We start from the raw sequence: 15,230 nt of genomic DNA on the forward strand, positions 1-15,230 counted from the left end.
AAGCACAGGGAGACACTTTCACACCTGCGGGAAGGTCACACACACCAAAGCACAACATCCAAGGTGTCTGTACAGAGATGTTACCTGCAGTGAGTTTAATGGTCTCTGTCAGGGTGGATGCCTTTTCTTGCGTCTCCTTCTCCGCTTGACTGCTGCTGCCAGTGCCCAGTATCTCCACCATGTGCCAGTGAACCCAGTAAGTTCTGCACAGAGCGTTCCAGTACACCTGAACAGAATGGACAGAAAAAGACAGTTGGAGGTCTGCAGGTTAAAACTTAACACTCCCCTAAACACTCAGATCTTCATAAAAGTACACAGCTTTAGTGGACTGTCACAGACCTCCAGGACACCGTCCTGTCTAACTGGATAAAGTCAGACATTTGGCAGAGCATCATTAACACATGGCCTGTGATTGGCTTTGGAAGGAGCTGCAGAGACATGCTGCAGAAGTCAGGAACAAAACTCCAGCCAGCAGGGGGAGCTCTACAGCTGAGAGCAGCTTGTGTGAAGAACTGATTCAGAGAACAGGCTGAGGTGGTCTCTTCTCTGACATGCCCCGTGGTGTGTGTGAGTGTGTGTTAGGGTTAGGTCAAAGTTTGTGTGTCTGCATGTTACCTGAACAGGAGGTGAGCCATCGTTGCTGTAGCGGAACTCTCCTTCATCTCCAGCGCTCACCTCCTCGTAGTCTTCCAGCATGCGCACCATCATGCCACTCTTCAGGTTATCCTGGACATACTCCACGTAGGCCGAGCGGCTGGCGAAGTCCGACCGTGTTTTGTATCCGTTCCCTGTCTTCTTCTTTGGTTGTGTAGTGGCAGGAGCAGCTGCTACAGAGCTGCTGGAGAGGATGACAGGTGACGCACAGAAGCGAGGCTGGAAGATAGATCTGAGGACGGGCCGGGACTCCTCTCCCTGCTCCTCCCCGCCGAGCGCGCCCACACCTGGGCAGTGGACAGAGCCATCCAGAGGCTGCCGGTTCCTGTCCCAGCCCATCACGCGGACCAGCTCTGAGATCAGGTTAGCCATGGCCATGGTGAAGTCAAACTCTCGCTGGATACGCAGATGATCTGTCTGGTGGGCGGTGGTGGAGGAGGAGGACGGGGAGGGGCTAGCATCCTGCCTGTCAGAGTTAGAGTCCACCCCGGCTGTGTTGAGTTTGTCCATCAGAGATGTGACACACAGGTAACGCTTCACCAAAGAGAAGAGCAGCTTCCCTGGAATCTGAGCATCCACAGAGGAACCAATCAATCAACTGATCAGTCAGTCAGATAAAAAGCATGATGGGATATGTTTTTTTAAAACAAAAGGATAAAAAGATTTAACCTGAAGAGTTTTACAGGTAGGCTGTTCTGACCCAGTAAGACCTGGTTCTAGGTCAGAATGACATCATGAAAGGACGTCACGTGCTCACCTGAGGCAGGTGGATCCCTTCAAACGAGATCCCGTGCTCCTCTGAGGACGTGGTTTCAGCAAACAGCTCCAGCAGAGTGTAGCGATTATCAAAGTCCATGTGCTGCTCGATGCCGTCCTGCTGGCTGAGAGACAGCAAGACGTAGGCTCGGCTCCCTGCAGACAGACAGACAGACAGACAGACAGACAGGCGGACGGACAGACAGACAGGCAGGCAGACAGTCAGACAGACAGGCAGACAGACAGACAGACAGACAGACAGACAGACAGACAGACAGACAGACAGACAGACGGACAGACAGACAGACAGACAGAAAGACGGACAGGTAGACAGAGACAGACAGACAGACAGGCAGACAGACAGACAGACAGACAGACAGACAGGAAGGTAGACAGAGACAGACAGACAGGCAGACAGACAGACAGACAGGCAGACAGACAGACAGACATACAGGCAGGCAGGCAGGCAGACAGGCAGACAGGCAGGCAGGCAGGCAGGCAGGCAGGCAGACAGTCAGACAGACAGACAGGCGGACAGACAGACAGATACACAGACAGACAGGCAGGTAGACAGAGACAGACAGACAGGCAGACAGACAGACGGTCATGAGACAGACAGACAGACAGACAGACAGGCACTCAGGCAGACAGACAGAAAGACAGACAGGCAGACAGACGGACAGACAGACATGAGACAGACAGACAGACAGACAGACAGACAGACAGACAGACAGGCAGGCAGGCAGAAAGACAGACGGACAGACAGACAGGCGGACGGATAGACAGACAGACAGGCAGACGGACAGACAGGCAGGCAGGCAGGCAGGCAGACAGACAGACAGAGAGACAGGCAGACAGACAGAGACAGACAGACAGACAGACATGAGACAGACAGACAGAGAGACAGGCAGACAGACAGAGACAGACAGACAGACAGACAGACAGACAGACAGACAGACAGACAGACAGACATGAGACAGACAGACAGAGAGACAGGCAGACAGACAGAGACAGACAGACAGACAGACAGACAGACAGAGAGACAGGCAGACAGACAGAGACAGACAGACAGACAGACAGACAGACAGACAGGTAGACAGACAAGCAGACAGGCAGGCAGACAGACAGACAGACAGACATGAGACAGACAGAGACAGGCAGACAGACAGACATGAGACAGACAGAGACAGACAGAGACAGACAGACAGGCAGGCAGGCAGGCAGGCAGGCAGACAGACAGGCGGACAGACAGGCAGACAGACAGACAGACAGACAGGCAGGCAGGCAGGCAGGCAGACAGACAGACAGACAGACAGACAGACAGAGGACAGGACATATGGTTAGCCTCATCTCCTTAAGACCAGGACCTTTCTCTGTGTCTGAGACAGCTGTGATTCTCCTTAAACTCTACAGAAACCATCAGTCTCCATCACCTCCTCAAACCCTTTGACATCAGCTTTTCTTTGGCCTTTTAGAGACACACCTAGGTTTGACAGCGTCTCGAGGAAGTTTGCTCAGGAATCAGATATTTCTTCTTGTTGGCCTGGCTCTGAACACAGTTGTCAAGTGGCTGTATGAAATGGTTGTGCTCTAGCCCGTCCTAGCCTCTGTGTAGCCTTCTTCTTCTTCCTGATGTAAATGCCTTGTTCAGAACTTGAGAGGTCTTCAAGCAGATGATTAAGACCAATGATCCGATACTAGGGATCGGGACATCCCTAGTTCAAACCAAACTCTGTGGTGTTTTTCTTTTTCGCTACATTTATTTGTGGGGTACCCTTTGTCATGCTGCTATGACAGCCCAATTTAAAAGATTAAATATCCTTATGTTATTCATCTAATTTACATGTTGGGACATTGAGTTCACATTTCTCCTCGCGCTGTTTAGCGCATGGTGAAGTTCAGCCCTAACACGTTCACAGACACAAAGACAAGCACACTCTGTATAGTGGACATCGAGCCAGAAAAAACCCACAAGAAACATCTCCCAGCACCTTCTCTGTGGAGATGTGAAGATGCAATACTCACTCTGCACTAGGGGTGTAATGATCCATCGATATACATCGATACATCGATTGGTTAAGCAATGATCCAATCACATCGATGGAAAGTCTAAACATCGATCATCATCGTGGTCTTTAATGTACGCCTTTATTTTGAAATCCTGACCAGACACTCATGTCCGTCTCCGTCCAACTGCGAGTCGTTCTGAAGTTTCCTCTCAAGCCTCACGCACTCAGCGTATGAGACACACATTTGAACCTTTTTACTCTGACACGCCACGCCTGATATTTCTCCTGCTGTAAAATGTACTGTTTAGCGCCCACCGAGTCACACCGCTGTAGGCCAACGTGAAGCAAGACGCTGTTAGCATCCCAGAGCTAAAGGGGAGCCAGACATATTGGCCAATCATAAAATAGCTATCCTGTATCCGGGTAAGATACGGTCGACCTGACTGCAGAGGATGCAGGCTGCACACACGACAGGAGGTCATCATCACACGACTGCAGTGAGTTTTTTTATATTCATGAAATTTCATTTAGTTAAAAAGTAAAACGGCGAGAGCTTAGTGTCATTCCTCCTCCACATCGACTATGACACAGAGAAACAAAGTCTGATCACACTGACAGACAAACTGTGGTTATCAGGCATCACAGTAAAAAAAAACTATCAATGTTAAGTTAGTTAAGTTGATAGTCCTAACTTTGAACAATAGAAATGTTTGGGTTTAATTAAAATCAAAGCTTCAAATTTTTAATTTGATAGAAAATGGTCAAATGTTGGAGGTCAATAATAAAGTTTATGTGATCAGTAATTTTTAATTATAGTGTGGCATCAGTACTTGATATAATAATCAAACATTACAGTATAACAGTCAGACCCATAAGGTAACTGTGGAGACAAAAAAGCACCTTACCTGAATTTAATCAGTTTTCATTTTAAAACATAATCAGATCATACAGATGGCTATAATCCTCTACAAACTGTCATACCCAAAGGTCAGCACATCGTTCCACATTTCAGTAATAAAACTTTCAAAATTGTTTTGTATTTCTTTCTTGCCTCAGGTGAAATGTTGCTGATTGTGTTCAGTGAGGACATTATATCGTCTTAAATCGATTGAAGGCCCCTGAATCGTATTGTATCGTGACAGACTTTGTGATATCGGCAAATATCATATTGTTGTCCAAAGAATCGATATCGTATCGTATCATATCGTCATGAAACTGGTGATTTACACTCCTACTCTGCACCCCCCACCCCGTGGAACCGGCTGCAGATGCAGACTCTCTCCTCTGTGGGGCTCTGACCATCAGAACATCAACACAGAACAAAAATCTTTCTGAAACAAACCTCCAGCCTGAGCATTGACCATAATAAGTAACTTCCTGTTAACATAAAACCAGCATTATACGGTCCAGTTGTCTAAAGAACCAGTGTTAGCTTTATCTGCTGCTCCTCATGCTAGAAATTGGTGTTTGTTCCTTCTGAACCCAAAACCAAGCTCAAAGGCAGTTTTCTTTTCCTCTTCCTAAGGTGTCAGCAACTAATCTGAGAGTTCAGTTTCATCGTTTGCATCAGAACAGTTTATTGGGGAATCCACATCGAAGCTCAGCCTCTATCGAACAGGTAAACTGTGGACACACTGAGGGGGTGAAGTCTCTAGACCACCTCTAACCTGACCTCAGAGTTTCCTGTTAAGCAGAAACAAAGTCTCAGCAGTTTCGGATCGCAGGAGGTTTCTGTAACCTTCTGCCTGCGGTTTCACTCGTCCCCCTGTGAGAGGCCAGAGCAACTACAGAGTTAAGGCATCCAACAGACCAACATCCACAAAAACTGGTTTCCCGACTCCTGGTCCACGAGAAACCCAAAACTAAAGCCCTTTTGTTAAAGATCATCATTAGCCCCTGGATTGTTTGGTCCAACCAGTCTCAAAGAGGATGGATGCAACAGAAACTTCCTTAAAGAGAGACATTCACAGAGACATCTTCTGAGCACCAGTCCAACATTGCAAAACATTCATCCATCCATCCACTTGGGGACACTTGTAATCCCCATTAACAAGTTCTGGGTCTCCCCTGGGAGTCCTCTTTTCTATGGACAAGGCCCAAAACCTCCAAAGGAGGTTCTTCAGTGAATCCTATTCAGATACTGAACCATCTCAGTGGTTTCTTTATGCATGGAAGCAGCCACTCTACCTGAAGTTCACTCTGCATAAAAAACTAAGAATCTACACCTCAACTTGTTTTTCTTTGTAACATAGGGAGCTGGATTACCATGGTTACCATGGTAGTCCCTGGTAAGGTCTACCAAAACACGAGTCCCAGGGAAAGGGCCCCAGCAAGAGCAATTCAACACCACCAATGAATCGGTCTACTGGGGAAGGTGCAGCTTCTTTAGGAGGGGCCAGGGCTGAATGATATGGCCTAAAAATAAAATCCCAGATTTTTTCACAAAAAAATTCGAAATGAAAGAAAAAATTAAAGAAACCAATAATTACAATTGATAGTGATGCAGCCGAATATATTCGGCTGCCGAATGTAGGGCTGCAGCTATCGAATATTTTAGTATTCGAGTATTCTACTGAAAATTCCATCGAGTACTCGAGTAATCGGATAAAACACATTTTTTTGTACTCAAACAGCAATTATTTTTCAAATGAAAATTTGTTTCTTGCAAGCGTACAATCAAGTCACTTTGGGTGATAAATTTAAAATTCAATGCGATCTGACTAGATATGTGACATTTTAACTAGGAATAAGACATTCTTGAAAGATTTTGAGTCTTTGCAGTGTTCAGACAAAAATGATGATTATCCCTGCTGTATTGGCGCAGGAGAACGAGTGTGGCATCTTCATGGAGAAAGCGTTGGGAGATGTTTCTTGTGGTGGTGTGGTTTATTTGTCCTCTATAGGGAATGAAAGTGTGTGTGTGTGTAATTGCGCGCATGTGTTTGTGTGTCTGTTAAACGCGCTGGAGCAGAACTTCGCCGTGCGCTAAAGATCACGCGCTCTTTCGTGCCTGGTGAAGTTCTGCAGGGAGAAATATGAACCCAACGATGTAGAAACGACATCCTGTCATGAAATTAGATTAGTAACATAAGGTTATTTTATCTGTTAGATTAAAAAACAAGGTATGGACCTGATTCATGAGAGAGGGAACTCTAAATCACTTCTGCTGTGATCTGGCGCTGTATGAAAAAAATAACTCCACATCCAGGGGGGCGGACCGCCCCCTGAATGAAATGATAAGGGAAACACTGTCAGTGGTGTTTAGAGCTACAAATGAACTTTGTCTGGTTGACTCTTTTTGAGGTGTTAAAATATCGATCCTCCTGCACTATTCATTCATACGCTGTCTCCTGCTCAGTCACACTGACCATCCAAACCGTGCCATACTCTACGCGCCTGCACAATGAGAACACTGCTACAACTTCACTGACTTTCAGGCTCATATTAAGTCGTTTAGGTGACACAGCTCTCTGACACCCCCGCTATAGTTTAAAATGACTGTTGAGAGAAGCGGTCGCAGCGATCGTATGTCATTGATCATATGGAGTATCCGTGTTTGTGAGCGTGTATGAAGTGGACCGCGCTGAAGCTCACCTCTCCTAAGGTGTCAAAGAGAAGTGAGTCACACTGATCAAATAAAATGGACCGTGAAGAGTGTATGAAAACAGTTCAGATAGCCAGTGTGACCGTGAAGAGAGACTGCTGCGAACGAGACGTCCGTCTTTGATGAGTGAGTGATTTTGGGTAGGGGAGGGGCTCAGCACGTGGGGCTCGTTGACAAGCAGCTGATGCAGATCAATATATGCTTTCATATCAGTCTCCAAACTCCAGAAAGGAAGCTAGATTTGTTGTCAGTCACTATTTTGAAAAAGAGGTAACTTGAGGGGTCTGAAAACTCTCTAAATATGGCGTCAGCTTTATTTGAAATAGCACTCTTTGATCTTTTTTAAAAATTAACGATTCCTCGAGTTGGAGAAAATTACTCGAGCATTTTTTCTAATCGAGTACCTTGGATTATTCCAGTAATCGTTTCAGCTCTAGCCGAATATTGTAATATAACCAAATATTGCATATTTGAAGGACTGTTATTCGTTACCGGTTCACACAATCCGAAAAATTCCAATGGTTTGTGAAAGCTGAGACTGTGCCATTTCAGTAGATATGTGGTTTTTATGGTAACTTCACTCAGGCATTTAAGGAAGACTGCGAATACACACAAGAGTGCGGAGCAGATGCATGGCAGGGGCACAGAGATAAAGGAGCTAAAGTCTCCCAAAAATGCCAAAATAGAAGATCCTCCCAGGTTATAAAACCTCCACTGAGGTTTCTACAGTTCTACAGTTTTATTTAGCAGATGCTTTTGTCCAAAGCGACGTACAACACAAGCAAGAATTTTGCCTGTGAATCCTGCAGACAGAAGGAAAACTACGTTTTCCTTCTGTCTGCAGGATTCTGGGACTGGAGGAGGATCTGAAGGAGCAGCTTCATGTGAAAAAGGTAACGTTAGATGGGATGAAGTCCAGGATGAATGAAGCTCTCTGGGAGTCCACTTAGGGGCTGTTTACACGACAACGGTTTTAGGATGAAACACAAAAGTTTTGTTGCCTTTCAGCCGACCTAAAACACAAACTTTCGAAAATGGCCTCCAGAGTGGGGTTTTTCTGAAACGCTCCCGACACTGTAGCCGTTTAAACAGTAAGCCTGTGTTTTCAGTGGAAACACTGACATCACACTCCGCCTTGCGCGCATACAACAGGACAACAGTAGCGTTGTTACGATCGTCGTGAACTACCGTGTTGTGCTTGTGCTGCTCAATCTGCTGTATCTGCTGACTGTCTTTCAACAAAAAGTGCATCTTTTGCTCCACTTTTTAAATTAGTATTCCCCAAACACCAGATGACCGGCTCAACTCTACTTCGGTGGAAATCTCCCTAAAGCGGCTTCTGGAGAAGACAGCTATAACACCACCTACAGGCCTGGCATGCTTACTACAGTGTTTTCAGTCCATCAGCGTTTCCATGTAAACAGAGATTTTTTTCACTGCGTTTTTACAGTGTTTTAGCGTTTTCAGATGAAACATTGTCGTGTAAACAGGGCCTTAGAGAAGGACCTGACCTGGACTGTGAACACCTCTGAGCTATTGAAAAAGGCCCAGCAGAGACTGCACTTCCTGAAGGTGCTCAGGAAGAACAACATCCCCCTGAGACTGCTTGTGTCTTTCTACAGGTGCACCATGGAGAGCATCCTGGTGTGCTGTCTGTGTGTGTGGTCCACCAGCTGCACAGTGGCTCAGAGGACGTCACTACAAAGGATCATCAACACAGCTAAAAACCTCACCGACTGCCCTCTCCTCACACTGGAAGAACTGCATCATTCCCGCTGCCTCTGAAAGGTGGGAAAAATAACCCAGGACCCCTCTCACCCCAGACACCACATGTTTAATCTGTTACTGTCAGGCAGGAGGTACAGGTCTATCACTACAAGAACAAACCAGTTCAGAGACAGTTTCAACCCAACAGTAGAAGGGGTCCTGAACAGAGCTGAAGTCAGTGCCTCATGTGTCGTCACATAATTACATAACAATTACCTCATGTCATTAATGTACCTGAACATGGCAGCTATTTTGCACTTTAAACTGTTTTGCGCTGACTGAAGGGCTTTTTGCAATTTTGTTGCACTTGATCCAATGACAAATAAACTTCTATTCTATTCTATTCTATTCTATTCTATTCTATTCTATTCTATTCTCAGGTTTGGTGTTGCCAGACTTAAACTGGGTGTGTGTTCTGCATGTGAATTGTTTTGGTGCTTGTGTGTGTGTGTGTTTTTTTGCTGCAACCCTGATGACTCATGGGAAAAACTCTCAGCTGCTCACCCATGACTTTCTCCACAAATGACAGTTTAAAAGAAGTCAACATGGTTTGGTTCACAGGGGGCCGAGAGGACTGCAGGGGAGCAAACCTGGGCCTCTTAGGGGGGCAGTTTTATGTCATATCTGTTTGTGTGTGTGTGTGTGTGTGAGTGTTTGAGTGTGTGAGTGTTCTAATAAAGTGTTAAACTAAGTCATACAACTTACGCAGTAGATCTACAATGGCCTGAATGATGTTTACTGTAAGACGTTAGCCCAAAATGTTCCCATTTACAGTCAAACACGCATGCACAAGTTCAAAAGATAAAGAAGTGAAAAGGCAAAAGAGGACAAGTGTGCAGCGTAATCCAGATCAACAGTACTAATTAGGAGTGGTGTAACGGTACACAAAAATCACGGTTCGGTACATTTTCAGTACAGTATGGAACACACAAAACCAATTGCTTCTTTAGCATGTTTATTAAACCAAAAACTTGTGATTATGCAGCGAGGGGGGAGGCTCTTCAAGCTCCGGTTGGTCGATAGCAGCAGCCATGATGCACAATTCAGACACAAGCTCCTGTAGCTACGGAAGCTCTTTGATATTCATCTTCTGATTGGCTCACCGTGAGACATCACGTCCACATGATATGCACATGATCGCAAAGCATGAATCACAGACCACTTTCCTCATGAATATTAAAACGCCTTCCCTGCTCAGCCAATCATAGACGAGTACTCACGTGAATATTAAAGAGCCATGTGCAGCAGCTAACGTAAACTTACTGTACTGGTTCCAATACAACACTGTACCGAACTGAACGGCCTTATGGAGCGGTTCAGCACGGATACATGTACCGTTACACCCCTACTAATTAGAAAGATGAATGTTAGCACAGCAGAAAGCTTTGAATCCAGACCTTTTCTGTTCCAGCACCAGGCCTGAAGAGGCACCGGGTGAAACGGGACCACAACTTCTTCAAAGTGTTTTTGAAGTGTGTATCACACCCATTCAAACAGCACTTCCCCTTTAAGTCACTGGGGCAGAGCTGTCAGGACATAGCTGTAATGCATACATGAGATGTGATGCTGGCCACAGTGTGTGCCACTCTCAGTTACCAGCTGCAGAGTAAAGTTGTCTCCCAATTAGACCCAAGGGGCCCAAAAAAGGACAGTCAGGGACAGTCTACCTGACCGTCTCTCTGCCCCGCCCCCTCTCTCACCTTGATCTGTGAGTAACAGAGTGACACAGAGAGAAACGGTGGGAAGTGAGTTTTTTTACTGAAAGAAAAACTGAACAGAGGAAAACCACTGATTCCTGTTTTTATGATGGCTGCAGAAAAACTTGATAAACTGAGGGAAAACCATCATATTTTGTTTTTTTTGGTTACCTTATATAAAACCTGACGAACTGAACTCTTTGCTTCTGCTTGCTTGAGATAAACAGTTACATGAAGTGAAAGGAATGTGCAGACTGTTTGTAGCTTGTGTTGTGTGTTTGGGGGGGGTTAATTATTATTTCTCTTCCTTCATGAGTTGGTTGAGTGTTTTAATCGATGGTATGGTTGAGTTTTGTTTTGATCTTTTTGTGTGTGACTGGTTTATCCTTCGTGCTGGTTTCAAAAGATGACTTATAAGAAAAACTTGTCAGGACTCATCCTGAGTGGCACTGCAGACAAAATTAAACCTAACAGGATAAAAGACATTTCCTGAAACCAGCACAAGTGGCATTATTCACCCAGGAACTTTGACAGGAAAACTCTTACCAAGTTTAGACTCATTCACTTCTCTGTCTGAGGCTGATTAAAGCACTCTGCGTCACATGTGTGTGTCTGTCTGGTTAAGCAGATCTGTTATCATGCGTTTCTATTCCAATTGTTCTCTGCGTTTTCCTGCACGGCTGTTTCAGGAGAAAAGTGTTTCCACATATGATCGACTGGGGTCTTTTTTCACTTATGAAGAGTTTGAATGAAGCTTCAGCAGCTCATCTATCTGCTCATAGTGGAGAGTCATCAGTGCTGTGGCCATGCTAACATGTAGTCTACCATGAAGCCTTAAGCTCTGAGCGTGCGTTTGTCCTCTTAACTAACCCTGTTCTTAAACATCCAACCAAAGTGGACAGGAAACAGGAAACAGGTGATGATGAAAGTGCTGTGCTCAGTGTGTGGTTACCTGCATCATGTGAGGCCAGCGCTCTCAGCATCTTCCCCGCACTGCGTCTGGTCTGCCTCTCCTTGTTGCACAGCAGCTCCATCAGCAGGTTGAGGGCGCCTGTCTCCTTGAAGACGCCAACCAGCGAGCCGATGCTGGCGTAGGCACTCAGCACATGGATGGTGTGTGTGATGCTGATGGAGAAGTCGCTCTTCTTGGCCATTTGCTTCCTGGCTCGACACACCAAGTTTTTCACATCCTCCTTCATGTCCGACAGCTCCACCTCGTCAAAGGTGGAGTCTGTGGGGAACTCACCGCCGCTCCTCTGGCCTCCACCTGATGACTCGCCATCCTGCTTCTCCTGCTGCTGCTGCAGGGGGCGCTGTGTGTCTGTCTTCCTCTTGCCCAGCAGAGTGGGGCAGTTTGCGTACACATCCTCAGTGGACATCCACATCAGGACGTTCTCTGGTTTGCTCTCTCCAGATGTGGAGCTGCTGGATCCACCAACCCCAGAGCTGCTACCACCTGTTCCTCCTGCCTCGCTAGCTCCCCCGCCTGAGCTGGAGCCATCATCAATGGTGACAAGGCACCAGCGAATCAAGTACTCTGTTTGACCGTCATGGTTGCGGCGCTGGCGGATCAGTTCTTCTGGATAGGCCTGCAGCTTCGGGCCAAGCTGGACCAGCAAGTTCCCATTGCGGCGTTCGCCCACCATGGTCACTGAGGAGAGGGCAGAGGATGAGTACGTGCAAGATATTGGAGTTTTTTGTTAATTCAAACTAAAGAAATCTGAACAGAGCAACAAACAGCTGTTGTTTAGCCTGGCGCCCTGGACCCACACTGTAAGACCTGCTTTTCATTTTCAGTTTTCAGACACACTTCTGCCTTTGGGATGTTCCACTGCATCTGTTTTCCACACAGAAAAATCTCACATGTACAACCGGAAGTTTGTCCAGCATCAGTTAGCTTCAGTGGCAGGGCCGTGTCCAAACAGGTGACCTGGGGTGGTGAGTGCCCCCTGAGTTTTGGCCACCATTGGTGTAACCCTGAGCTGTAATTGGCTATTTGCCTTGTGAGAAACAAGAATATTGTTGAAATCCCAAGCTGACACTGTTTGGACTGTTTTGTGACAAAAAGTAAAATCCAAACCTTTTCGGATGCTCTTTCTCTCTGTAGATATTAACTGTTTTTAAAGCCGAGAAACATCTGAGCAGTCTTTTCTCTGTTAGTGAACTACACTACATGATGTTTCAGGATGTTTCGGTCGTGCTGAATGCCTCTATGAAAAAAATCATAGTGCATAAATGGTTCACATGTGGCTATTGGACTGTTTTCATGTTCTAGTTTGACATATTTCCAAGTCACTGGGACTTACAGGGCTGCACAGATGAGGAACTAGTTGTAAAACTTTCAGGTCCCAGCCCAGCGTCAGGGGCTCATTATCACTTCTACATGGTGCCTCTTGTGCTTGAATGAAAGAACTGAAAATGCAGGGCTTTAGACTGCAGCTGTTTTGTGCGACACCAAAATATATTCAGGGTCACCGGTGCCACTTTCTTTCCCTCTGCTTCTCTTGACTCTCCTTCTTGACTTTCGATATAACACAAGTCAAGATTGGCAAGCTCCACTCAACTGCTGGGATTTTCCCCATGGACGCTGACAGGTTGCCTTGAAGGGCTCAGCTCTCAATCAGTGCGTCATTTTAACTGTAATAACAGCCCTGTGCTGATAAGGCAACATCTCTGTTCATTATTTAAATTCTATCCAGCCTCACTCAGATTGAAAATCTCCTTTACAGGAGTGATCTGGCCAAAGAAGAGCTCATAACAATAGGCCTAGGTGCTCTCTCAGTCTCCGTCTTTCATCATTGGGGGATTTCCCTTTATCAGGTGCTTACTACATACAGTAAATACAAAAAGAAGATTTACAACACACATTATACTTTTTTAAGGTAGTGGCTTTAGTGTAGGGGTCTCAAACTCACAGCTTTAGTATTAATTTATAATAAAATCCAGCCCGCTGTGTTCATGGACCCATCTGCCGGTGGGACGGTTTAACTGTTCTTTCATTCTACTTAGGTACGCCTAACACGGCCCCCTTGTGACAAGACTGGATGCTCAGCAGCACTCAGGTAATTTGAGTTTGAGACCCCTGCTTTAGTGCAAACTAGTTCATTTCCAGCACTTCCTTAAATCAGTTTCAATAGAAACATTAGTTTGACTACCGGAAGGATGGCCTGTCCATGAGTTCAGCCAGCTTACTAGTCTTGCAGCCTTAGATCCTCAGATGGAGCTTTCTTGGCCGTTCCAAAGTTGAGGATTAAATCGAAGGGGATTGTTTTTTGCACCAGGGACCCTTGACTTTGGAACAAGAATAAGATACAGCTGGCAGAGCATGTGAAATCCCTTAAATCACTTATTAAAATTCACTTTTACAGACCTGCTCTCACGCTATTTAACTGTATTTTAATTTCACTTTGAATTATTTGATTTTAATATTTTTGTTGTTTTTTTCACTTTTTTTCATTTATGTTTAATTTATCTTTGAAGCTCATTGCTGTTAATTATTTGTTTGATTCATGTTTTTGTTTTATCTCATTGTTCCGCATCTTTTCACTCCTTCCTATTTTTGCCCTTTCCAATGTCATCTTCTTCTTCCCTCTTTTCCCTTTATGCTTTTTGTCTTCATTCATTCATTCATCATTTTCCACACCACTTATTCTGTTCAGGGTTGCAGGTGGCTGGAGTCTATCCTTTGTAGTACTTTGTACATCAGAGACGTGTCTGTAACGTGTAACGTTAGTGAATCCTGGTTCTGTCCTACCAGAGCTCATCTACCAACTCCAACCTCACCAAGCAGAGCTAACGTAACCTGGCTCTTCATTTTATTGATAGACTCTCAAGTTTGAACAGACCACTGCAGAATAACTGCTGACTGTGGGTTGGAGACAACAGCACTAACATATTAACCTGGGTTTTAGCCTTTAGCTAATGCTTCAACCTTAAGCTTGTGTTTTAGCCTTTAGCCTGTGCTCCATCTCTCTCCTGCTTCACTTTCTTCCATTCTTCTGTCCCTTTTCTGCATGAAAGTTACAAAATGAATCACAGAAATCATTTACTTGCAGCAAATGCATTGAAATGCTGAAGCTGAAGAAGGAAACATGTGAAACAAAGCTGAAAATTTGAAATAAAATTGCTAAATTAGCTGAACAAGGCAGAAGAAGAAATGGCAAAATAAATTGTTTAAATTTAAGCAGGGTGGCAGGGAGTCAGCATTTCAATTTAAATAGCGAATAAGCAACTTGAACGGGCGACTATTTTAAGGTGCCGTGTAAAAAAATTGTTGTTATTCTTCCTACCCCACGCTGGCCACCCCACTCAGAATCGTCTCTGCTCACCCGGGCCCCGTCCAATATCTGAGTTGACTGACCACTGAGTGTTGGCGACAAACACGTTCCAACAATATTACATAGACCATCTATGAATAAATGAAGCCAAAATAGAATATACCCGTCCGTCTGACTACAGGGTTTTTCGTAGCCATGGGTCAAACCTTTTCATTTCAGAAGTATATGACACCAGGAAATAGCCAGGCCCTCCCTGTTGTAACATTATGCTGCGTGAACGCCACTGACGATCATCTTAGATGCTAACGTTAGCAGTCGTTACCACTCTTCGTGTTTTCAGCCGATAAACAGACAACCTAAGAGGGATTCAGCAGCAAAACTTAACACGTACATCGTTAACTGGATAACGGACAACTCCAAAAATGAACTTGTTAACTGCTTGAGTCGTTTTTGAAAGCTAGCTAGC

General features: G+C 45.3%; 1 protein-coding gene across 3 annotated transcripts in view; it reads right to left on the reverse strand.

The window, feature by feature from the left end:
• cul9 (cullin 9) overlaps positions 1-15,230 on the reverse strand; it is a 94,075-nt gene that overhangs the window by 65,475 nt on the left and 13,370 nt on the right. For all 3 annotated transcript variants that reach the window (XM_074675609.1, XM_074675608.1, XM_074675607.1), the window contains exons 2-5: positions 11,440-12,138; positions 1,412-1,566; positions 616-1,221; positions 85-226 (exon numbers count right to left, since the gene is read on the reverse strand). In XM_074675609.1, the coding sequence (XP_074531710.1) occupies positions 85-226; positions 616-1,221; positions 1,412-1,566; positions 11,440-12,133 (1,597 nt within the window). In that variant the 5' untranslated portion in view covers positions 12,134-12,138. The remainder of the gene's footprint in view (positions 1-84; positions 227-615; positions 1,222-1,411; positions 1,567-11,439; positions 12,139-15,230) is intronic.

Source organism: Halichoeres trimaculatus, unplaced genomic scaffold (assembly GCF_033239565.1).
Source record: "Halichoeres trimaculatus isolate MK-OKI-2021-1 unplaced genomic scaffold, fHalTri1.1 fHalTri1_scaffold_8, whole genome shotgun sequence".
NCBI lineage: Eukaryota > Metazoa > Chordata > Actinopteri > Labriformes > Labridae > Halichoeres > Halichoeres trimaculatus.